Consider the following 26,361-nt stretch of genomic DNA (forward strand, 5'->3'; position numbering starts at 1 on the left):
TGCTCACTATATACACCCAGTCCCAGTCAGTGTGGGTGCTTACTATATACACCCAGTCCCAGTCAGTGTAGGTGCTCACTATATACACCCAGTCCCAGTCAGTGTGGGTGCTCACTATATACACCCAGTCCCAGTCAGTGTGGGTGCTCACTATATACACCCAGTCCCAGTCAGTGTGGGTGCTCACTATATACACCCAGTCCCACAGTCAGTGTGGGTGCTCACTCTATACACCCAGTCCCACAGTCAGTGTAGGTGCTCACTATATACACCCAGTCCCAGTCTGTGTGGGTGCTTACTATATACACCCAGTCCCAGTCAGTGTAGGTGCTCACTATATACACCCAGTCCCAGTCAGTGTGGGTGCTCACTATATACACCCAGTCCCAGTCAGTGTGGGTGCTCACTATATACACCCAGTCCCAGTCAGTGTGGGTGCTCACTATATACACCCAGTCCCACAGTCAGTGTGGGTGCTCACTATATACACCCAGTCCCACAGTCAGTGTGGGTGCTCACTATACACACCCAGTCCCAGTCAGTGTAGGTGCTCACTATACCCAGTCCCACAGTCAGTGTGGATGCTCACTATATACACCCAGTCCCAGTCAGTGTGGGTGCTCACTATATACACCCAGTCCCAGTCAGTGTGGGTGTTCACTATATACACCCAGTCCCACAGTCAGTGTGGGTGCTACCTATATACACCCAGTCCCCGTCAGTGTGGGTGCTCACTATACACACCCAGTCCCACAGTCAGTGTGGGCGCTCACTATACACACTAAGTCCCTGTCAGTGTGGGTGCTCACTATATACACCCAGTCCCACAGTCAGTGTGGGTGCTCACTATGCACACCCAGTCCCACAGTCAGTGTGGGTGCTCACTATACACACCAAGTCCCAGTCAGTGAAGGTGCTCACTATATACACCCAGTCCCAGTCAGTGAAGGTGCTCACTATATACACCCAGTCCCACAGTCAGTGTGGGTGCTCACTATACGCACCCAGTCCCAGTCAGTGTGGGTGCTCACTATATACACCCAGTCCCAGTCAGTGTGGGTGCTCACTATAAACACCCAGTCCCAGTCAGTGTGGGTGCTCACTATACACACCCAGTCCCAGTCAGTGTGGGTGCTCACTATACACACCCAGTCCCAGTCAGTGTAGGTGCTCACTATACACACCCAGTCCCAGTCAGTGTGGGTGCTCACTATATACACCCAGTCCCAGTCAGTGCAGGTGCTCACTATACACACCCAGTCCCAGTCAGTGTAGGTGCTCACTATACACACCGAGTCCCACAGTCAGTGTGGCTGCTCACTATATACATCCAGTCCCAGTCAGTGTGGGTGCTCACTATATACACCCAGTCCCAGTCAGTGTAGGTGCTCACTATACACACCCAGTCCCAGTCAGTGTGGGTGCTCACTATACACACCCAGTCCCAGTCAGTGTAGGTGCTCACTATATACACCCAGTCCCAGTCAGTGTGGGTGCTCACTATATACACCCAGTCCCAGTCAGTGTGGGTGCTCACTATATACACCCAGTCCCAGTCAGTGTGGGTGCTCACTATATACACCCAGTCCCACAGTCAGTGTAGGTGCTCACTATATACACCCAGTCCCACAGTCAGTGTAGGTGCTCACTATATACACCTAGTCCCAGTCAGTGTAGTTGCTCACTATAGACACCCAGTCAGTGTGGGTGCTCATTATATACACCCAGTCCCAGTCAGTGTAGGTGCTCACTATATACACCCAGTCCCAGTCAGTGTGGGTGCTCACTATATACACCCAGTCCCAGTCAGTGTGGGTGCTCACTCTATACACCCAGTCCCACAGTCAGTGTAGGTGCTCACTATATACACCCAGTCCCAGTCAGTGTGGGTGCTCACTATATACACCCAGTCCCACAGTCAGTGTGGGTGCTCACTCTATACACCCAGTCCCACAGTCAGTGTAGGTGCTCACTATATACACCCAGTCCCAGTCAGTGTAGGTGCTCATTTTCTACACCCAGTCCCAGTCAGTGTAGGTGCTCACTATATACACCCAGTCCCAGTCAGTGTGGGTGCTCACTATATACACCCAGTCCCAGTCAGTGTGGGTGCTCACGATATACACCCAGTTCCAGTCAGTGTGGGTGCTCACGATATACACCCAGTTCCAGTCAGTGTGGGTGCTCACTATATACACCCAGTTCCAGTCAGTGTGGGTGCTCACTATATACACCCAGTCCCAGTCAGTATGGGTGCTCACTATCTACACCCAGTCCCAGTCAGTGTGGGTGCTCACTATACACACCCAGTCCCAGTCAGTGTGGGTGCTCACTATACACACCCAGTCCCAGTCAGTGTGGGTGCTCACTATACACACCCAGTCCCAGTCAGTGTGGGTGCTCACTATACACACCCAGTCCCAGTCAGTGTGGGTGCTCACTATACACACCCAGTCCCACAGTCAGTGTGGGTGCTCACTATACACACCCAGTCCCAGTCAGTGTGGGTGCTCACTATGCACACCCAGTCCCACAGTCAGTGTGGGTGCTCACTATACACACGCAGTCTCAGTCAGTGTAGGTGCTCACTATACACACCCAATCCCCATTCAGTGTGGGTGCTCACTATACACACCCAGTCCCCGTCAGTGTGGGTGCTCACTATACACACCCAGTCCCACAGTCAGTGTGGGCGCTCACTATACACACTAAGTCCCTGTCAGTGTGGGTGCTCACTATACACACCCAGTCCCACAGTCAGTGTGGGCGCTCACTATACACACTAAGTCCCTGTCAGTGTGGGTGCTCACTATACACACCTGCTGATACAGGATTCCACAGCATCTGCTGCACGCCACGCCTCCGTGCGCCATTCCCACCCCCCCAGCCACGCCCCCCATGGGTCCCCCCCCGCCGCCCACGCGGTCGTCCCCCCCCCGGGTCCCCCCCCTAGCCATGCCCCTCGCGTGTCTCCCCCCCCTCCCCACGTACGTGCCCCCGCAATGCCCCACGTGCGCTGTCCCCACTCCCCCACAGCCTCCGCCCCCTCGTAAAGTTGTCGGGATGTGGTTTTCATGCACCTATCTTCCCAAACATTATTGCTAGATCCCCATGGCTGCATGCGTACCTTCATTTTGAGCATTCCCAACGTGATCTGGAAGAGGAGAACAGATCCCTCACAGAAGAAAAGGTCCCAGACTCGCAGGAGGATGTTGATGTGTACAACACTGGCAAACGCAGTCAGGAACCAGTGCAGTGTGATCAAGGAGAGCTCTGGGTGAGACACAAATTGGAAGATTTTATATTCCCTCAAATAAACTGGCAACGAGAGATAGTGAAAGGAGTGCAGCCGTCACTCCTGTACTAAAATCTCCATTCACCCAAAAACATAGCAACCTGCAGCTGAGAAATGGTGGCCACAAGTAGTCAGTATTTACTTAATTATTGTTCAGGAGGACAGAGACATTTTCAAAATAGATCATGTAAAAATAACATCGGACTCAGCCACTCGAGCAAACCGTGAATGTAACGCCCCTATTTAAGAAAGGAGGGAGACAGAAAGCAGGAAACTATCGACCAGTTAGCCTAACATCTGTGGTTGGGAAAATGCTGGAGTCCATTATTAATGAAGCAGTAGCGAGACATTTGGAAAAGCATGATTCAATCAAGCAAAGTCAGCATGGTTTTATGAAAGGGAAATCATGTTTGACAAATTTGCTGGAGCTCTTTGAGGATGTAACAAACAGGGTGGATAAGCGGGGACCAGTGGAGGTGGTGTATTTGGACTTCCAGCAGGCATTTGACACGGTGCCACGTAAAAGATTACTGCACAAGATAAAAGTTCACGGGGCTGGGGGTAATATATTAGCATGGATAGAGGATTGGCTAACTGACAGAAAACAGAGAGTCGGGATAAATGGGTCATTTTCTGGTTGGCAAACTGTAACTAGTGGAGTGCCGCAGGGATCAGTGTCGGGGCCTCAACTATTTACAATCTATATGAATGACTTGGATGAAGGGACCGAGTGTAATGTCGCCAAATTTGCTGATGATACAAAGGTAGGTGGGAAAGCAAGTTGTGAGGAGGATGCAAAGAATCTGCAAAGGGATATAGACAGGTTCTGAGTGGGAAAAAATTGGCTGATGGAGTATAATGTGGGAAAATGTGAGGTTATCCACTTTCATAGGAAAAATAGAAAAGCAAATTATTATTTAAATGGGGAGAGATTACAAAATGCTGCAGTACAGAGGGCTCTGGGGATCCTTGTGCACGAAACACAAAAAGTTAGCTGACAGGTACGGCAAGTAATTAGGAAGGTAAATTGCCTTTATTACAAGGGGGATCGAGTGTAAAAGTAAGGACGTCCTGCTACAACTGTACAGGGCGCTGTGAGGCCACACCTGGAGTACTGCGTACAGTTTTGGTCTCAGTATTTAAGGAAGGATATACTTGCATTGGAGGCTGTTCAGAGAAGGTTCACTCGGTTGATTCCTAAACTGGAAATGAGGAGGGTCATGAAGCTTTGGCATTCTCTACCCCAGAGAGCTGTGGAGACTGGGTCATTTAATTTATTTAAGGTGGAAATAGACAGATTTTTGAGCGATAAGGGAATGAAGGGTTATGGGGAGCAAGTCGGGAGGTGGGAGCTGAGTCCATGATCAGATCAGCCATGATCTTATTGAATGGCGGAGCAGGCTCGAGGGGCCAAATGGCCGACTCCTGGCTCCTATTTCTTTTTTTTTTTAATGATCCTGTTCCGCCATTTGTTTACATCTTGGCTGATCCATATCTTCACTCCATCCATCTGCCCTGGTTCCGTAACCATCACTACAGGAGGGTGATATGTTAGAGGGATCATCGAATGAGGCCATATGGGTCGAATTGAAAAATAAAAAAGGGGCGATCACACTGCTGGGTGTAAGGTTCGAAAATCCACGGCCATATTTGAAACACCGTAAGGACAAGAAAACTAACATGGGATCGTTCCATACAATAAATGAACATTTTTGGCCAAGTAAAAGCAAGCTGGGAAAACATGTGGGCGGATACAGACATTGTGGAGTCTGGCTCATAAGCAAGACCGAGGCACTGGCCAATGGGGGAAAAGTGCATTCTGGCAGGCCAATCAGGGGTCGAGACAGGCCTGAAGTGGGGAAATCTTCAACCAATAAGGACTCCCCGGCCCAGTTTGAAAATGACTTCCCCCGCCCCCCAAATCAAACTACGAATGTGGGCCATTATCTACCTAATTAATATGGACAATAGCTCTGAATCAAAACTATGAATCATGGCCCACTGACTCCCAGGACTATAACAAAGGACCCACAGACATTCAGGCACCTATGTGCCCCGTAACAATACCCTGGTCCTCACACCTGTGTGTACCTGTGACATCTTCTGATTAAATATTCAAAGCTATCTCCCCGCCCAAACTTACACAATGGACCACCCACTAGGTTTGAGCATGAAAAGAACTGAATTGAATACAAATATTGGACACAGAACCACCAGAAAAACTGTTGGAGAAAGACATTTGGAAAAGGATAGTTGTGGAGAAAAGACTGTTGTGGAGAAAAGCAGTTGTGGACCAAAAAGGAGCTGAGAGAGTTTTGCAAACTTTGATTTTGGTCGAGACTAAAAACCCACGAGCCAACCTCCTGGTCGGTAAGTGGCTGCAGGGGCTGCTGTTAGCCCTGAACACACTGGACAGGGTGAGAATAGTCGAAGCATCAGGTTGGGACACGCAGAGCTGTGCAGACCTGGACACCTGGTTCAATAACCTGGATTCACAGCTGTAGTCTGACGATAACCGAGAGGCAGATAGAAGAAACCGACGCAACATCGAAGAGGAAAACTGAACAATGACATAAAACCCACCCCAGAGGGACCCCGAGCTGAAATAAGTGCCCCCCAGAACCCCGGAGTTGATAGGATTGTGAGTAGAGCCCAAACCCCCTCACAGACTCAGTTTAGGATCGGAATTGGTCAGAAGGGTGGGAGTGGGAGGTGTGGTTGAGTGTGAGTGGGATGTTTTAACCTCTTGTTTTCCCCTTCCCTGTTGCGAGATTTTTCGTGTTGTTGAGTGAGATTGTGCCATTACTGCTATTTACGACCTCTTCCTATGCCCTCTATCTTGGTGTTTACTATTCTAAAAATAAACAACATTAGCCATTTTGTACTCTTACCCACTGTGTCTGGTGCCTCATTACTCACCCATCCTCATAAATCGCACGTACAGAACCCCAGGGGAGTGTGGATTCGAACCCACACCCCAAGCTCCCCTTACAGAATGGCGATCACGAAGAAGGGACGTGCGTTGAGTGAGGGTGAAGAGACAGTCAGTCTTGGTGGAGAGGAGTATAAAATGGAGGGTAGGATTGCTAGGTATGTAACAGCAAGGATAAACTGCTTAAGGAAGTGGGTGCAGACGCTGCTGAGGGCTGAACGGCCTGAGGACGCAGAGTAAAGATCATAAAAGATCAGTGGAAAAGGCAGTGTGGCTGATTTGCTTTCAGAAGCAAATACAGGTCTTGGACAGGCAAGTAGATGTCCTGCAGACAGAGTTAGCTGAGCAGAGAGAGGAGCTAGTAAAGACCAGCAAAGAAAGGGAAAAGCTGGATCAGGATTTAAAGTGGGAGAGGAAGGTAAGAGAGAGAGATAGAGAAAGCTATCGCAACCACAGGGAGTACCTTCAGTCCCAGGTAACTGAGGGAAAAGGTTAGGTCAGGGGACTGCAGGAGGAGCTTGCCCAGGCTCAGAAATAGGGAAGGTTGGGAGAGGGTAAGAGTCTCCAGCTACAGGCTGTGCTTCAGGCGTGCTATAGCAGGTCAGAGGCGGATCATCGTTCCTTTCAGGAACAAATTGATCGGCTCACCCTGGCTCTGGCTGAAGCCAAAGCAGCCCTTGTTCTAGCCGGAGCAAAAGCTCTGGCCCCAGCTGAGGCAAAAGCTCTTGGCTGGGCTGAAAGCAAGGCACCCAGTAAAGGAGTGGTGTGCCTTATCAGCCCAGCCGAGGTGCGGAGCGGGGAGCAGAGTGAAACAGGCTGTGGGGAGGAAGAATCCTACAGGCCCTCTCCCACAGCCCCATTGGGGATCCCGGAGGAGAGGCAGGGGGAAATGCTGGAATCTAAACCTCCGGGACCAGCCCCAATGTGCCCCATCAGGCAGAGCAGATTCGGACCACCCACAGGGAGGGTACCGGCACTGCCTGGCTTTGGTGGACACTTTCACAAAGTGGGTTGAAGCCTTCCCTTACCGAACAGCTACAGCAGCGGGGACCGCCAGGACATTGGTTAGGGAGGTGTTCTCCAGGTGGGGACTTCCACAGTACGTGGAGTCCGGCCGGGGGAGCCACTTCACAGGACAGGTCATGCAGGCAACCCTTAAGATGCTGGGGATTGAGGGGAAGTGGCACGTCACCTACAGCCCCCAGTCCTCGGGGCTAGTGGAGCGTATGAATAGGACCTTGAAAGAAAAACTCAGGAAGGAGACTGGGGATTCCCCACAGGAGGTGGGTGGAGAGGTTGCCCCCTGGTTTTGATGGGGATCCGGGCCAGCCAGTCGAAAAGCACGGTGTATTCCCCATACGAGCTCATGACTGGAAGAGCCATGCGAACCCCCACCCATGTACTTGCCCCGGTCCTGACGGAAGCTCAGGTAATCGAGGTGAATAGGGACCGCTTTACCAAGAGTCTGTTGGAGCACCTCCAGCAGATTTACTGGCAGGTGGGGAACCAGGTCATGGTCCGCAACTTCACCAGGGTGGGAGTCTTTGAGCCACTATACATGGGGCCTTACAGCATTGTCGACAAGGCAAGCCCCCTGGTATACGCGGTCAAGATGCCCCACCGGGTTAAATGGTTTCACATTAACCAATGTAAACTGTTTAACCCCAACAAGGCAAAACCTCGTGGGAAAGGGCAGCCCGGAGGGATAATCCCGACGGGAAGCCCAGGCCCCCAGCCCACCCCTGCAGCCCCATCGATCCCACCACAAGGGGCAGTGAGTTGCTTCACAGGAACAAACTACCCACAGATTTTGGACCCACAGGAAGGGGGATTCCCACCTTACATATGGGACGAGGACTCACCTCCACCCGTTAGGAGATCCGCTCAGACTCCGCAGCCAAGGATGCCACCGTCCCTAGCAGCCTGTTTTACTTTCCCGAGAGGTACTAGGGGAAAAGGGCCGGCAGGGCAGGCAGCCAGTCACTGGACGTGACCCCGCAGCCAAGGTCTCCTGACGGGGAAGGGGTTGTACCGGAGACAGGGGCCACCGACAGTGAGGAGCCTGTCGGGGATAGCCTAGCCTTCGTTGCAGACAGCCCAGAGCCTGCAAGCGAGATCGTGGCGGCGGGTCTCAGCAGTGAGTGGTCCCTGGAAGAACTGAGGAAACGCTGTGAGAGTATCAGCAGTGAGGAGCCTGCCGGGGGAATTTCCATTGCTCCCGAGGGCAGTGAGCCATCCCTGGAGGGGGTGAGGGGCTGTACCAGCCCAGTAAGCACCACCCGAAGCTCGGGGGACACCTTGGCAGGGGAGACAGAGGGGCCGCGGAGGTCGGTCCAGCCCAAGAGGCCAAAGGAGAGGTGGTCTCCCCCCTACATTCCCCCACATAAAAGGAAAACCAAGGAGCGTCCCAGGGATTAGCACAGCCACCCGGGAAGGGTGGCAAGCAGGTTAAAAAGGAGAGCAGCAGGTGTGTACTTATAAGTTTTCTCTATTGTAGTGGGGCTCAGGTAGCCTCTGCAATATGAGGAGTATAACAGTGAGGCTTTTGAGCCAATAGGATGGGGGAGCCTGGAACCTCTTTTTTTTTCTCTCACTTCCTCTTTTGTGTAAGGTTGTTTTTTTTTAAGGGTTTGTTGCGGTTTGCGGTTACACCAATTAATTAGTTGAAATGCCTTGACTTCCACAGCAAAAATAAGCACACACAGTTTAAACCCGTGCAGGGAACTGTGGGATGCAGACAGAGGGGAAAATGGGGAAGGGACGAGCCAGGGGGCTCAGGGTCTTTAAACCAAATGAGGTTTTGTCTTTCAGAAGAGGAACCGTAGATGAGAAAAATGCTCCTGTGCACCTACATCAGAATGTGCATCGGCTATCGGGGAGAGACTGAAGAAGCCATTATTTTTGGCAGGCACCGACCATCACCCCCACAGGGGAAGGTGGCCAGGGTGGCTGGGGTCCAATTCCACTAGATTCTCCAGCCACCCCGGGGGTCACGTATGGGGAAGCATCAGTCTCCTGCCCCAGCATTGAGGTGACCGCATCCCAGGTTAGGGTAGTGGTTGGGAAGAAGGTTCGCCTGACCTGTAAGGGGCACATCCCGGTGGGAAGGTGGTGGCTCAGGAAGCTGAGCAAGGACATGGGAAACCCAACAGCAGATTGGGAGAGACTGGACAACAGCACCCACCGGACCATCACGGGCACCCAATGGGGAGTGAGTGTGTGTTGGGATAAATGGTGGGAGGTGGAGTTAGGAGTGTGTGTGTGCATGTGGGAATCAGGGAAGATATGCCCAGCAGGCATCTCCATAGCGTTCTCCCGACAGTGGCGGGATGAAGGGAAGGAAGGGGATGGGATGAGACCGGAGCATGGTCGCATGCATAGTAAGCCACTCCAGCTCCATCCACGCCACCGAGTTAAGCACACACCCCAGACAGCCCCTGCCCACAGCCCCGACCGAACCAACTGACACGGACAGATGTCCTACCACCACCCAGGGACCAGAGAACGGTTTGGTTTTGGTTCCCACGGACAAGCTGCTATACCGGAGGGTCCACTACGCCGTGGCCTCCGTCATCCTAAACCTTACCGAGGTGCACCTACCTGAGTGCTCCCAAAAGAGACAGAACGCATCTACCAGGCTCTCCTTCGAGAAATGTTCAGGAGATTCTACAAGCTCGATTTTGGCTATTTGAATAAGACTTTGCTGTACCGTCTACAACCCAGAGACAACATTAAACCGAAAAGACACAGAAGAGGGATCTGGAATGATGTTTTTACCGATTTCAACACCGGAGCATCAATGGTTAATAGCATAGACAATTATGTAGCACATTTCGGATACCACATTCCATTTTTTTTTAACCAGAGCACCTGACAGATCTGTTCAAAGCAGTACAAAATCCCAGAAACACTACTTCACCCTACAACAACAAAAAACCAGTGTAATACTATGATGTGTGATATTATGTGCTATTATTATTTTGGTGAAGGGTATTGGTTGAGATTTTACATTTTCAGTATTGTATTGATTCCAAATGTATGAATACCATTGGTGTATTTTAATGTTTATCGTGGGTTTAGGTACGATTTGGGGAAGATTGGCTCTGTGAGAGGGAAAAGGTTTTTGCTCCACATTCTGAAAACAGCCTGAGACAGAGTGTTTTAATGGGGGAGTGTAAGGTTCGAAAATCCACGGCCGCATTTGAAACACCGTAAGGACAAGAAAACTAGATGGGATCATTCCATACACTAAATGAACATTTTTGGCCAAGTAAAAGCAAGCTGGGAAAACGTGTGGGCGGATACAGACATTGCGAGTCTGGCTCACAAGCGAGACTGAGGCACTGGCCAATGGGGGAAAAGTGCATTCTGGCAGGCCAATCAGGGGTCAAGTCGGGCCTGAAGTGGGGAAATCTTCAACCAATAAGGACTCCTCGGCCCAGTTTGAAAATGACTTCCCCCTCCCCCCGCCAAATCAACTGGAAACATCCTTCCAGTCACAAAAACATCCATCAACCATCACCCTTTGCTCCCTACCTCTAAGCCAATTTTGGATCCAACTTGACACTTTGCCTTGGATCCCATGGACTTTAACATTCATGACCGGTCTAGCATGTGGGACCTTATCAAAAGCTTTGCGAAAGCCCTTATATACTACATCGTACGCACTACCCTCATTGGGCATTATCTACCTAATTAATATGGACAATAGCTCTGAATCAAAACTATGAATCACTGCAGGAATGGCCCACTGACTCCCAGGACTATAACAAAGGACCCACAGACATTCAGGCACCTATGTGCCCCATAACAATACTCTGGTCCTCACACCTGTGTGTACCTGTGACATCTTCTGATTAAATATTCAAAGCTATCTCCCCGCCCAAACTTACACAATGGACCACCCACTGGGTTTGAGCGCGAAAAGACCAGAACTGAATTGAATACAAATATAGGACACAGAACTCACCAGAAAAACTGTTGGAGAAAGACATTTGGAAAAGGATAGTTGTGGAGAAAAGACTGTTGTGGAGAAAAGCAGTTGTGGACCAAAAAGGAGCTGAGAGAGTTTTGCAAACTTTGATTTTGGTCGAGACTAAAAACCCACGAGCCAACCTCCTGGTCGGTAAGTGGAAGCAGGGGCTGCTGTTAGCCCTGAACACACTGGACAGGGTGAGAATAGTCGAAGCATCAGGTTGGGACACGCAGAGCTGTGCAGACCTGGACACCTGGTTCAATAACCTGGATTCACAGCTGTAGTCTGACGATAACCGAGAGGCAGATAGAAGAAACCGACGCAACATCGAAGAGGAAAACTGAACAATGACATAAAACCCACCCCAGAGGGACCCCGAGCTGAAATAAGTGCCCCCCAGAACCCCGGAGTTGATAGGATTGTGAGTAGAGCCCAAACCCCCTCACAGACTCAATTTCGGATCGGAATTGGTCAGAAGGGTGGGAGTGGGAGGTGTGGTTGAGTGTGAGTGGGATGTTTTAACCTCTTGTTTTCCCCTTCCCTGTTGCGAGATTTTTCGTGTTGTTGAGTGAGATTGTGCCATTACTGCTATTTACGACCTCTTCCTATGCCCTCTATCTTGGTGTTTACTATTCTAAAAATAAACAACATTAGCCATTTTGTACTCTTACCCACTGTGTCTGGTGCCTCATTACTCACCCATCCTCATAAATCGCACGTACAGAACCCCAGGGGAGTGTGGATTCGAACCCACAACCCAAGCTCCCCTTACATGGGTGTGTATTATAGACCCCCAAACAGTGGGAGGGAGATAGAGGAGCAAATATGTCGGCACATTTCTGTGAAGTCCAAAAACCATAGGGCAGTAATAGTAGGGGATTTCCACTATCCAAATACTGATTGGGACAAATTTAGTGTGAAGGGTATAGAGGGTGCGGAATTCTTGAACTGCATTCAAGAGAACTTTTTTAGTCAGTATGTAGTAAGCCCAACACAAGAGGGGGCGGTCTTGGATTTAATTTTGGGGAATGAAGCTGGGTAGGTTGAAGGGGTATTAATGGGAGAGCACTTGGGTGCCAGTGATCATAATTCAGTCAGATTCAAGTTGGTTATGGATAAGGACAACGATAGGCCTGGAATAAAAGTCCCGAATTGAGGAAAAGCTAATTTTGCTAAGTTAAAGAGTGATTTGGCCATAGTGGACTGGAAACAGTTACTTGTGGGTAAATCAGTGTCGCAACAGTGGGAGGAGATCTGGAAGGCTCAGGCCAAACATGTGCCCTTAAAGAAAAAGGGTGGGAATAATAATTCTAGAGCCCCCTGTATGTCTAGGGACTTACAGGGGAGAATTAAGAAAAAAAGGGATGCTTATGTCATATATCAATGGCTAAATACTATAGAATCTTGAGAGGAATATAGCAAGTTAAGAAGCAAAATTAAAAAGGATATTAGGAATGCTGAGAGAGAGCACAGAAATTCTTGGCCAGTAAAATTAAGGAAAACCCTGAGATGTTCTATAAATATATTAAGAGTAAGAGGGTAACTAAAGAAAGGGTAGGGCCTATTAGAGACCATGAGGGTAATCTTTGTGTGAAGGCGGAAGATGTTAAGGTTCTTAACGAATACTTTGCATCTGTTTTCACAAAGGAAAGGGGCAATGCAGATACTGCTATCGAGGAGGTGTGTGATATTCTGGATGAAATAAATAGAGAGAGGGGAAGTATTAAGGGGTTTAGCAGCTTTTAAAGTAGATAAGTCCCCAGGCCGGATGAAATGCTTCCCAGGCTGTTGAGCGAAGTAAAAGAGGAAATAGCAGAGGCCTTGACCATCATTTTCCAGTCCTCTTTGGATCTGGCCATGGTGCCGGAGGATTGGAGGACTGCTAATGTAGTATCCTTGTTTAAGAAGGGAGAAAGGGATAGACCGAGTAATTACAGGCCTGTCAGCCTAACCTCAGTGGTGAGAATATTATTGGAAAACATCCTAAAAGACAGGATAAATCTGCATTTGGAAAGGCAAAGATTAATTGGGGACAGTCAGCACGGATTTGTTAAGGGAAGATCGTGTTTGACTAACCTGATTAAATTTTTTGAGGAGGTAACCAAGAGGATCGATGAGGGTAGTGCGTACGATGTAGTATATAAGGGCTTTAGCAAAGCTTTTGATAAGGTCCCACATGGTAGACCGGTCATGAAGGTTAAAGCCCATGGGATCCAAGGCAAAGTGTCAAGTTGGATCCAAAATTGGCTTAGAGGTAGGGAGCAAAGGGTGATGGTTGATGGATGTTTTTGTGACTGGAAGGATGTTTCCAGTGGGGTTCTGCAGGGCTCAGTACTGGGTCCCTTGCTTTTTGTGGTAAATATCAACGATTTAGATTTGATATCGGGAGTATGATTAAGAAGTTTGATTTAAGACAACACTAAAATTGGCTGTGTGGTTGATAATGAAGAGGAAAGTCATGGGCTGCAGGAGGATATCAATCTACTGGTCAGGTGGGCAGAGCGGTGGCAAATGGAATTTAATTCAGAGAAGTGTGAGGTGATGCACTTTGGTAGGGCTAATAAAGAAAGGGTATACACATTAAATGGTAGGCCACTTAATAGTGTAGATGAACAAAGGGACCTTGGAGTGCTTGTCCACAGATCCCTGAAAGTAGCAGGCCAGGTGGATAAGGTGGTAAAGAAGGCATACGGAATGCTTGCCTTTATTCGCCGAGGCATCGAAGAGCAGGGAGGTTATGTTTAAATTGTATAATGCTTTGGTTAGACCACAGCTGGAGTATTGCGTGCAGTTCTGGTTGCCGTATTATAGGAAGGACGTGATTGCACTAGAGAGGGTGCAGAAGAGATTGACCAGGATGCTGCCTGGAATGGAAAATCTTAGTTATGAGGATAGATTGGATATGCTGGGTTTGTTCTCATTGGAACAGAGGTCGTCGAGAGGAGACCTCATTGCAAAATATTGAGGGGCCTGGACATAGTGGATAGTAAGGGTCTATTTCCATTGGTGGCATAGTTTTAAGGTGGTTGGTGGAAGGTTTAGAGGAGATTTGAGGGGGAATTCTTTACGCAGAGGGTTGTGGGGATCTGGAACTCGCTGCCTGGAAGAGCAGTGGGTACAGAAACCCTCACCACTTTTAAGAGATGGTTGGATGGGCACTTAAAGTGCCGTAACCTGCAGGGTTACGGACCTAGAGCTGGTATTTGGGATTAGACTGGATGACCTTTTGGTGGACGGCGCAGATATAATGGTAAGTACTGCAAGGAATCGAATACGGCCAGGGTGATCTTCTGGACTAGTTTCGATCGCCTGGATGGGTCAGAGGAGAATTTTCCCAGATTTTTTCTCCCTAAATTGGCCTGGGTTTTTATCTGTTTTTTGCCTCTCCCAGGAGATCACAAGGCTCTGGTTGGGGTGGAGTGTAGAATGTTTCAGTCTAAGGGGTGTCGCAGTTGTGTGAGGCGGACTGGTTGGGCTGGGTGCTCTTTGCCTTTCCGCCATTGTTCATAGGTTTATATGTAACCTTTAGGGCTGCTGACCGAGGGCCGTGCAGCTCTTTGTCGGCCGGCGCGGACACGATGGGCCGGAATGGCCTCCTTCTGCGCTGTAAATTTCTATGTTTCTAATACGCTTGACCAACAAAAATCGAGCATTCTCCATTTTCAATTGACCCCCAGTCTTGATAACTTTTAACTCTGGTATCATTCTACACTGCGCTCCCTCCAAGGTCAGTATACCCTCCCTGAGGGATGGTGCACAGTCTGAATGTAGTTCTCCAGATGGGGTCTAACCAGAGCTCAGTGCAGCTGGAACCTAACTTCCACCCCTCTGTATTCCAGCCCTTTATGGATAAAGACCAGCAATCCATCGGATTTTTCAGTATTTTTTTGTAGCTGTCCACTAGTTTTTAGTGATTTGCAGGTTTGCTGATGGCACTAAGTTAGGTGGCAGCAGTGACTAGTGTTATGGGAGCAGAAAGTTGTGAAGAATCATTGATCGAGTATGAGTGGGTAAAACTGTGCCAGAGGGAGTTCCATGTGGGGAGGTGTGAGGTCACCCATTTTGGACCCAAGTCAGATAGATCAGTGCATCTTCTAACTGGAGAGAAGCTGGGAACTCTGTGCAGAGGGATTTAGGGTCCAAGTCATCATCATCATAGACAGTCCCTCGGAATCGAGGAAGACTTGATTCCACTCCTGAAGTGAGTTCTTTGGCGGCTGAATACGAGAGCCACAGATTCTGTCACAGGTGGGGCCAGACAGTGGTTGAGGGAAGGGGTGGGTGGGACTGGTTTACCGCACGCTCTTTCCACTGCCTGCGCTTGATTTCTGCATGCTCTCGGCGTTGAGACTCGAGGTGCTCAGCGCCCTCCCGGATGCACTTCCTCCACTTAGGGCGGTCTTGGGAGTGAGGATGTCTCACTTTATCAGGGCGGCTTTGAGGGTGTCCTTGTAAAGTTTCCTCTGCACACCTTTGGCTCGTTTGCCGTGGAGGAGTTCAAGTAGAGCACTTGCTTTGGGAGTCTCGTGTCTGACATGCGGACAATGTGGCCTGCCCAACGGAGCTGATCAAGTGTGGTCAGTGCTTCGATGCTGGGGATGTTGGCCTGGACGAGGACGCGTCTGTCCTCCCAGGGGATTTGTAGGATCCTGTAGATCAGAGTACCTTCTCATTAGTGAGAAGTTGGGAACTCTGAGCAGAGGGATTTAGGGATCCAAGTACCGAATCACTAAAAGCTAGTGGACAGTTACACAAAATCATTCAGAAGACTAATGGAATGTTGCTCTTTATCTCATGAGGGCTGGAATACAAAGAGGCGGAAGTGGTGCTGTCGCTGGAGTACTGCAGTCAGATCTGGGCACTGCCCCAGGAAGGTTATATTGGTCTTGGAGACAGTGCATTGCAAATTCACCAGATTGATACTGGGGCAAAAAGGGTTAAATTATGAGAATAGGTTGCATAGATGAAACGTATAAGATTATGAGGGGGTTTGACAAGATGGATGCAGAGAGGATGTTTCCACTGATGGGGGAGACTAGAACTAGGGGGCATGATGTTAGAATAAGAGGCCGCCAATTTAAAACTGAGATGAGGAGAAGTTTCTTCTCTCAGAGGATTGTGAATCTGTGGAATGCACTGCCTCAGAGAGCTGTGGAAGCTGGGTCATTGAATAAATTTAAGACAGAGATAGACAGTTTCTTAACCGATAAGGGAATAAGTGGTTATGGGGAGTGGGCAGGGAAGTGGACCTGAGTCCATGATCGGATCAGCCAAGATCATATTAAATGGCGGAGCAGGCTCGAGGGGCCGTATGGCCTACTCCTGCTTCTATTTCTTATGTTCCTGTATTCCCTTGACTATAGAAGATTAAGGTGTGATCTAACTGAAGTGTTTAAGGTGATCAAAGGCATTGACAGAATAGCTGGAGAGAAACTATTTCCTCTGGTGGGCGGGGGGGGGGGGGGGGGGCAGAACAAGGGCCAGAACAAGCAAAAGCTTAAAATTAGAGCTGGGCCTTCCAGGGGTGATGTCAGGAGGCAGTTCTTCACACAAAGGGGAGTGGAAATGTGGAAGAGAGGAAAATAAAATTAGCCCATATACCACTGATGAGAATGACAGGATCCCTGCTGGAAAGCGGATGTGTGAAGACAGGATCAAGTCAAATCTCCTGCCGACACTCACCACCATGAGCCGACTACTGGAGGGCAATCGGCTTCTGTGTAACCTGTGTCCCAGCACGAGTCAACGGCAAAAGGGAACTGGAAAATAAAACTTAACCGAGTAAGCTACGGGAGTGAGGATCAAACTACAGGTAAAGGCAGCCGAGTTATGGCAGCTTTCCATACAACAAATTCAATGGGAGCGAAAGTCCCCATTACCTGAACACCTCCAATGCTCTTTCTGGGCAATCTGTGGGATCAGCACAGCATGTGTTGCAAGTTGTGTAAACAGGCCTAAAAGCAGGGATATTTTCACAGGAAAGTGAGAGAATATAATGTGTAGGAGTGATTCAGCCATATCTGTAATAGTCTGGAATGTGTCAGCTTGGTCACTGGCGTTTAGGGGAATGGGAGATGTTTATGACAGCAATTAAATGATGGGGAGTGTTTATTTGGGCAATCAGGTCACTTGCTTTTATGGAAGTGCATGTTTGTTTAGGTCATGCTGTTAGTCTGTTGTCATTTGTATGTATCTTTGACACACTGTTGTTTATTGGGTGTATACAGGGGATGTCGTAAGCAAAGGTGACATTTAGTAGTGCACCTCTGTTCAGCAGCTCAGACTGGAATCCTGAAGTACGATGTCTCAGCTCTCCTATTGGTTTCGAGTGTATGGGCTCAATAAAGGATGATCCTATGTTGCTGCATCTCGGAGTGCATGTAATCTGGTGTTTAACGTAATGAGACGAAAAAGACAACAGCATTTTACCATGCACAATTACAAGCTGCAGTCAGCGACAGCATAGGTCGGGTACACTACCCCGGACATACTCTCGATAGGCACTTCCCATGGGAGCCTACCTACCCCAGGCCACTCCCGTAATAGATACGGGGCGGTGTCTGCTAGTTTGCCAAGAGCTGTGTGCAAGACCTGGGGGGTGGGGGGGGCGCCAGGAGTGAGCACACAGCATATGCTGGGGATAACTTGCACTGACTCATGTTGTAACTTGCATCAAATCCACCCCATCATCAATGTGGCAAGGGAGGTTTGTTTGACAGATCAAAAGGCCACCATTTCTCTTACCAATGTCATGCTCTTGCAGGAGTTTGTCCAGTCGGGGAATGTACTGTACGATGAGGTGACGGAGAACTCGCTGGTCTGTCTGTACACCCAGCAGTGTGGTGCTGAAATACGAAGCCGGAACAAGGTCCTCAATAATGGCACACATCATCCAGAAAGCATCTTCCTCCTCCAGGAACAGCAGCAGACAAGCTGCAACCTAACAGCAAGAAAACAAGAATTACACCTGAGCACAGCATCACCTCTGGACATCATCAGACCCGAAGGGCCAGGAGCCCAGGCTGAAGGTCCAGTCCAGGCCACTGCTTCAACACTGTACCCCTTAAGTGTATTTTGCCAATGCTCAACCTAAATTGGACAGATTTCCAAAGTCTCTATCGAGGGGGGGGGGGCAAGAGGAGCAGCGAGGGGAGAGGGGAGGGTGGAGGGAGGGGAGCGGCGAGGGGGGAGAGGGGAGCGGCGGAGGGGGGAGAGGGGAGGGCGGAGAGTGTGGAGGGTGGAGAGTGGAGGGGGGGAGTGGAGGGGGGGAGTGGAGGGGGGGAGTGGAGGGGGGAGAGAGTGGAGGGGGGAGAGAGTGGAGGGGGGAGAGAGTGGAGGGGGGAGAGAGTGGAAGGGGGGAGAGAGTGGAGGGGGGAGAGAGTGGAGGGGGGAGAGAGTGGAGGGGGGAGAGAGTGGAGGGGGGAGAGAGTGGAGGGGGGAGAGAGTGGAGGGGGGAGAGAGTGGAGGGGGGAGAGAGTGGAGGGGGGAGAGAGTGGAGGGGGGAGAGAGTGGAGGGGGGAGAGAGTGGAGGGGGGAGAGAGTGGAGGGGGGAGAGAGTGGAGGGGGGAGAGAGTGGAGGGGGGAGAGAGTGGAGGGGGGAGAGAGTGGAGGGGGGAGAGAGTGGAGGGGGGAGAGAGTGGAGGGGGGAGAGAGTGGAGGGGGGAGAGAGTGGAGGGGGGAGAGAGTGGAGGGGGGAGAGAGTGGAGGGGGGAGAGAGTGGAGGGGGGAGAGAGTGGAGGGGGGAGAGAGTGGAGGGGGGAGAGAGTGGAGGGGGGAGAGAGTGGAGGGGGGAGAGAGTGGAGGGGGGAGAGAGTGGAGGGGGGAGAGAGTGGAGGGGGGAGAGAGTGGAGGGGGGAGAGAGTGGAGGGGGGAGAGAGTGGAGGGGGGAGAGAGTGGAGGGGGGAGAGAGTGGAGGGGGGAGAGAGTGGAGGGGGGAGAGAGTGGAGGGGGGAGAGAGTGGAGGGGGGAGAGAGTGGAGGGGGGAGAGAGTGGAGGGGGGAGAGAGTGGAGGGGGGAGAGAGTGGAGGGGGGAGAGAGTGGAGGGGGGAGAGAGTGGAGGGGGGAGAGAGTGGAGGGGGGAGAGTGGAGGGGGGAGAGAGTGGAGGGGGGAGAGAGTGGAGGGGGGAGAGAGTGGAGGGGGGAGAGAGTGGAGGGGGGAGAGAGTGGAGGGGGGAGAGAGTGGAGGGGGGAGAGAGTGGAGGGGGGAGAGAGTGGAGGGGGGAGAGAGTGGAGGGGGGAGAGAGTGGAGGGGGGAGAGAGTGGAGGGGGGAGAGAGTGGAGGGGGGAGAGAGTGGAGGGGGGAGAGAGTGGAGGGGGGAGAGGAGGAGAGGGGGAGAGAGTGGAGGGGGGAGAGAGTGGAGGGGGGAGAGAGTGGAGGGGGGAGAGAGTGGAGGGGGAGAGAGTGGAGGGGGGAGAGAGTGGAGGGGGAGAGAGTGAAGGGGGGAGAGAGTGGAGGGGGGAGAGAGTGGAGGGGGGAGAGAGTGGAGGGGGGAGAGAGTGGAGGGGGGAGAGAGTGGAGGGGGGAGAGAGTGGAGGGGGGAGAGAGTGGAGGGGGGAGAGAGTGGAGGGGGGAGAGAGTGGAGGGGGGAGAGAGTGGAGGGGGGAGAGAGTGGAGGGGGGAGAGAGTGGAGGGGGAGAGAGTGGAGGGGGAGAGAGTGGAGGGGGGAGAGAGTGGAGGGGGAGAGAGTGGAGGGGGGAGAGAGTGGAGGGGGGAGAGAGTGGAGGGGGGAGAGAGTGGAGGGGGGAGAGTGGAGGGGGGAGAGAGTGGAGGGGGGAGAGAGTGGAGGGGGGAGAGAGTGGAGGGGGGAGAGAGTGGAGGGGGGAGAGAGTGGAGGGGGGAGAGAGTGGAGGGGGGAGAGAGTGGAGGGGGGAGAGAGTGGAGGGGGGAGAGAGTGGAGGGGGGAGAGAGTGGAGGGGGGAGAGAGTGGAGGGGGGAGAGAGTGGAGGGGGGAGAGAGTGGAGGGGGGAGAGAGTGGAGGGGGGAGAGAGTGGAGGGGGGAGAGAGTGGAGGGGGGTGAGAGTGGAGGGGGGAGAGAGTGGAGGGGAGACGATGGGAGAGGGGAGAGGGGGAGAGGGGAGGCGATGGGAGAGGGGAGAGGGGGGTAGAGGGGAGAGGCGATGGGAGAGGGGAGCGGCGATGGGAGAGGGGAGCGTCGAGGGGAGAGGGGGGGGTGGGGGGGGAAAAGAGGGGAGCGGCGAGGTTAAATGTTCCGGTTATGTTTAATTATCATTGTAGGCAGTCCCTCGCAATCGAGGGAGACTTGCTTCCATGCCTGAAGTGAGTTCTTTGGTGACTGAACAGTCCAACATATCAGCCACAGACTGTGATACACATGGGACAGATCGTGGTTGAGGAAAGGGTGAATGGGGAGTCTGGTTTGCCGCACGCTCTTTCCGCTGCCTGTGCTTGGTTTCTGCATACTCTCGGCGATCAAACTCGAGATACTCAGTTCCCTCCCGGATGCACTTCCTCCACTTAGGGCGATCTTTCGCCAGGGACTCCCAGGTGTCGGTGGGGATGTCGCACTTTATCAGAGGGGCTTTGAGGGTGTCCTTGTAACATTTCCTCTGCCCACCTTTGGCTCGTTTGCCGTGAAGGAGCTCCGCATAGAGCACTTGCTTTGGGAGTCTCGTGTCTGGCATGCGAACAATGTGGCCCGCCCAGCGGAACATGTAACACGTTAACCCATTACGTTATCTTGTAAATCATTATAATCCGCTTTAGTGAGTCTTTGCAACACTATCATTGCTTTTCTCAAGTTTTTCAAAATTATCTCTTTTTCTGATGGTCTTAATAACTGGATTTTCAGTCGTCGAAAGCCTCAGTTAGCGCCCAGAGGGGATGATAATGAGAGAGTTTAGCGACCGGGCGCACAGCTTTTCGCCCCAGATGGAAAATTCCTTTAGCGCCTGGCTGCTGATGATCACACTGATTGTGACGTATTCCTGGTGCAACACCCAGCTTGTGCCCCAGTCAGTATATTCATTCCATACGCCTCATTGAATGCCCGCCAATAACAACGTCTGGAAAAATAGTCGGTACAGGCTTGCAGAGTCATTAACTGGTAGCTACTTAAAGGAATGAGGAAGCGCTCCCCTCGGAGGTCGCAGTCAGTGCAAGGTTTACACACAGCACGGTGTGAGTCTCAGTCACAGTCAGTGCAAGGTTTACACACAGCACGGTGTGAGTCTCAGTTACAGTCAGTACAAGGTTTACACACAGCACGATGTGAGTCTCAGTCACAGTCAGTGCAAGGTTTACACACAGCACGGTGTGAGTCTCAGTTACAGTCAGTACAAGGTTTACACACAGCACGGTGTGAGTCTCAGTTACAGTCAGTGCAAGGTTTACACACAGCACGGTGTGAGTCTCAGTCACAGTCAGTGCAAGGTTTACACACAGCACGGTGTGAATCTCAGTTACAGTCAGTGCAAGGTTTACACACAGCACGGTGTGAGTCTCAGTCACAGTCAGTGCAAGGTTTACACACAGCACGGTGTGAGTCTCAGTCACAGTCAGTGCAAGGTTTACACACAGCACGGTGTGAGTCTCAGTCACAGTCAGTGCAAGGTTTACACACAGCACGGTGTGAGTCTCAGTTACAGTCAGTGCAAGGTTTACACACAGCACGGTGTGAGTCTCAGTCACAATCAGTGCAAGGTTTACACACAGCACGGTGTGAGTCTCAGTTATAGTCAGTGCAAGGTTTACACACAGCACGGTGTGAGTCTCAGTTACAGTCAGTGCAAGGTTTACACACAGCACGGTGTGAGTCTCAGTTACAGTCAGTGCAAGGTTTACACACAGCACGGTGTGAGTCTCAGTCACAATCAGTGCAAGGTTTACACACAGCACGGTGTGAGTCTCAGTCACAGTCAGTGCAAGGTTTACACACAGCACGGTGTGAGTCTCAGTTACAGTCAGTGCAAGGTTTACACACAGCACGGTGTGAGTCTCAGTTACAGTCAGTGCAAGGTTTACACACAGCACAGTGTGAGTCTCAGTTATAGTCAGTGCAAGGTTTACACACAGCACAGTGTGAGTCTCAGTTATAGTCAGTGCAAGGTTTACACACAGCACAGTGTGAGTCTCAGTTATAGTCAGTGCAAGGTTTACACACAGCACAGTGTGAGTCTCAGTTATAGTCAGTGCAAGGTTTACACACAGCACGGTGTGAGTCTCAGTTACAGTCAGTGCAAGGTTTACACACAGCACGGTGCGTGAGCATCGCAGTTTTCAGCAGCAGATAGACATGATGCGAAAAAGTAATTTCGAAAAGTTTAACGGGTGCGTTACTGAGGTGCCTTTAAGACTCAACTTTTCCCGGGATCTGATTCAGAGTTCCGTGCATGCGCAACGTGTCCGACCAAACTTTCATTATCGCCCCACCCAGCTCAGGTTGTGCAACGGCTGAGTTATCGCCAGTCAGCTCCTCGACCGATTCGGACCAATTTCTGGGCGGGAGGCGCAAACTTTTTCAAGGCGCTAAAAGTACCGCTCCACCTGGATTAACGCCGCAACAGAGGCGCGGCCAAACTTCCACACCCTTTATGTTTAGTTCATCTGCTGACCATCTGGCTCAGTGCCTAAAACATACACTGTCTGTCCTTGCAGGTTATTAGTCTGCAGATTATTAGTCCATTAATGTTTGTTCACAGTTTCTAATCTTGTTCTGAATATGACCTCTTACAGCCTGCTTATATTGCAGATTCTTAGTTGTAATGTGAGTCGGTGTCTTTAATATTGGAAATGGTTTACAAAATTATTAGAATTATTCGGGTCTTCCTCACCTGGTCTGCCCCTATCTACACAGGGTTAACAGAGGGGGGCTTTGGTGGAAGTTAGGGTGCTGGAGGGATGGGCTTCGATGGGAATAGGGTACAGGAGTGATGGGCTTCGATGGGAATAGGGTACTGGAGGGATGGGCTTCGATGGGAATAGGGTACAGGAGGGATGGGCTTCGATAGGAACAGGGTACAGGAGGGATGGGCTTCGATGGGAATAGGGTACTGGAGGGATGGGCTTCGATAGGAATAGGGTACAGGAGGGATGGGCTTCGATAGGAATAGGGTACAGGAGGGATGGGCTTCGATGGGAATAGGGTACTGGAGGGATGGGCTTCGATAGGAATAGGGTACAGGAGGGATGGGCTTCGATAGGAATAGGGTACTGGAGGGATGGGCTTCGATGGGAATAGGGTACTGGAGGAATGGGCTTCGATGGGAATAGGGTACAGGAGGGATGGGCTTCGATGGGAATAGGGTACAGGAGTGATGGGCTTCGATGGGAATAGGGTACAGGAGTGATGGGCTTCGATGGGAATAGGGTACAGGAGTGATGGGCTTCGATGGGAATAGGGTACAGGAGGGATGGGCTTCTATGGGAATAGGGTACAGCAGGGATGGGCTTCGATGGGAATAGGGTACAGGAGGGATAGGCTTCGATAGGAATAGGGTACAGGAGGGATAGGCTTCGACGGGAATAGAGTACTGGAGGAATGGGCTTCGATGGGAATAGAGTACTGGAGGGATGGGCTTCGATGGGAATAGGGTACTGGAGGAATAGGCTTCGATGGGAGTAGGGTACAGGAGGGATGGGCTTCGATGGGAATAGGGTACAGGAGGGATAGGCTTCGATGGGAATAGGGTACAGGAGGGATGGGCTTCGATAGGAGATAGGATTCTAAATAGATGGGCTTTGATGATTCCAACTGCCTTGTGTCAGCCGATAACGGTATCGAGGGGTTGTGGTGCAAAGGCGGGTAGGTTCGAACTACAATCCATACCATTCCTGTACCCTGGCAGTATCCAATCTCTGGGTATAGCCATGCCAGCCCACGTAGGATTCTCCGTAATCTTGGAACACCAATGCTGTTCATGTTGGAGAAGCAGGTGTTGGTTGGCATTGTGCGGAGCAGGTCTTTCTCAATCTGAAACAGAAAAGAAAGAGGCAATCCAAATGCCAATTACCAACCTGATCGAGGTGGCAAACCATTCCTACTGCCAGCAAACTCTTCACTTCCACACAACGGTGGTGGTTACAGACACAGGGCCTCTTTGCTGTTTAGGTCCTTATTAACCCGCATCGCTACTTTTAGCAAATTGTGAATCTGTCCCCCTGGATCGCTTTGCCTCTGCCCCATTTACACACTTATTTTCCAAGGAGTATGTGGCCTCCTCATTCTTCCTCCCAAAATGTACCACCCCATATTTACCTAAATTGAAGTTCATTTGCCAATTACACAACCATTCTGCAAATTTATTAATGCCGTCCTGTCTTGTGTTGCAGTCCTCCACTGCATTAACAGCACGCCCAAATTTGGTGTCATCCGCCAATTTTGAAATTGTACTTCCGATTCCAGAGTCCAAATCGTTTACATAAATGGTGAACAGCAGTTTTTCCAGCACCGATCCTTATAGAATCATAGAAATTTACAGCATGGAAGGAGGCCTTTTCAGCCCATCGTGTCCACGCTGGCCGACCAAGAGCTATCCAGCCTAATCCCACTTTCCAGCTCTTGGCCCGTAGCCCTGTAGGTTACAGCACTTTGGGCCCAAGTTTCCACATGATTTGCGCCTGATTTTTAGGAGCAACTGGTGGAGAACGGACTATCTTAGAAATCGTAATTCTCCACATTTTTTTTTCTGCAGTTCTAGTCAGGTAGAACAGTTCTACTTTGGAACAGAATTTTTTCTTCAAAAGGGAGCGTGTCCGGCCACTGACGCCTGATTTGAAAGTTTCCACAGTGAAAACGTACTCCAAACTAAAGTAGAATGGAGCAAGTGAAGATTTTTGTCGAACTGAAAAACCTGTTCTACACATTAAAAAATCAGGCGCAGGTTACAAATTAGGCGTCCAGAACGGGTTGGGAGGAAGGGAAGTCATTAAATTCTATAATAAATCCTTATTTATACTTATACAAATATTATACAAATAAATCCAACCTGAATAAACATTTATAAGCAAAGAAAAGATGAAATAAACCATCTTCCTACCTATGTGAAAGTGCTTCAGGCAGGCCTTTCGGGACCGAAGGCTGAACGGGCCGGCCCGAGACTTCGGACAGGGCCCGTCCCCAGCACCAGATTTACAGGTAGGTGGCGTTGGGTTGGGTCGGGGAGGTTCGGGTCGTGGGGGGAGAGAGGGAGAGAGAGAGAGGGGGAGGGAGGGGGGAGGGAGGGAGGGGGAGGTCAGGTCGGATCCAGTCCGGGAGCGGGAGTCGGGTCGGGTCCGGGGGGGGTCGGGTCGGGGGGCGGGAGCGCGGGTCGGGTCAGGTCCAGTCGGGGGGCGGGGGGGGGGGGGGGGAGCGGGAACAGGAGCGCGGGTCGAATCGGGTCCAGTCGGGGGGGGGGGGGGGGGAGGGGGGGAGCGGGAACAGGATCGCGGGTCGGGTCGGGTCCAGTCGGGGGGGGGGAGTGGGAACAGGGGCGCGGGTCGGGTCGGGGGAGGGGGGGGGGGGAGTGGGAACAGGAGCGCGGGTCGGGTCGGGTCGAGTCGAGGGGGCGGGGACAGGAGCGCGGGTCGGGTCGGGTCCAGTGGGGGGGGGGGGGGGGGGAGTGGGAACAGGAGCGCGGGTCGGGTCGGGTCGAGTCGAGGGGGCGGGGACAGGAGCGCGGGTCGGGTCGGGTCGAGTCGAGGGGGCGGGGACAGGAGCGCGGGTCGGGTCGGGTCCAGTCGGGGGGGGGGGGGGGGGAGTGGGAACAGGAGCGCGGGTCGGGTCGGGTCCAGTCGGGGGGGGGGGGGGGGAGTGGGAACAGGAGCGCGGGTCGGGTCGGGTCGAGTCGAGGGGGCGGGGACAGGAGCGCGGGTCGGGTCGGGTCCAGTCGGGGGGGGGGAGTGGGAACAGGGGCGCGGGTCGGGTCGGGGGAGGGGGGGGGGGGGGGAGTGGGAACAGGAGCGCGGGTCAGGTCGGGTCGAGTCGAGGGGGCGGGGACAGGAGCGCGGGTCGGGTCGGGTCCAGTCGGGGGGGGGGGGGGAGTGGGAACAGGAGCGCGGGTTCGGGTCGGGTCGAGTCCAGGGGGCGGGGACAGGAGCGCGGGTCGGGTCGGGTCCAGTCGGGGGGAGGGGGGGGGAGTGGGAACAGGAGCGCGGGTCGGGTCGGGTTGAGTCGAGGGGGCGGGGACAGGAGCGCGGGTCGGGTCGGGTCCAGTCGGGGGGCG

General features: G+C 51.8%; 1 protein-coding gene across 1 annotated transcript in view; it reads right to left on the reverse strand.

Annotated features, from left to right (window-relative positions):
- sgsm3 (small G protein signaling modulator 3) overlaps positions 1-26,361 on the reverse strand; it is a 396,544-nt gene that overhangs the window by 246,971 nt on the left and 123,212 nt on the right. Inside the window, exons 7-9 of the mRNA XM_070862088.1 lie at positions 23,988-24,131; positions 17,947-18,142; positions 3,128-3,273 (exon numbers count right to left, since the gene is read on the reverse strand). Of these exons, the coding sequence (XP_070718189.1) occupies positions 3,128-3,273; positions 17,947-18,142; positions 23,988-24,131 (486 nt within the window). The remainder of the gene's footprint in view (positions 1-3,127; positions 3,274-17,946; positions 18,143-23,987; positions 24,132-26,361) is intronic.

This window comes from Pristiophorus japonicus, chromosome 19 (assembly GCF_044704955.1).
Source record: "Pristiophorus japonicus isolate sPriJap1 chromosome 19, sPriJap1.hap1, whole genome shotgun sequence".
NCBI lineage: Eukaryota > Metazoa > Chordata > Chondrichthyes > Pristiophoridae > Pristiophorus > Pristiophorus japonicus.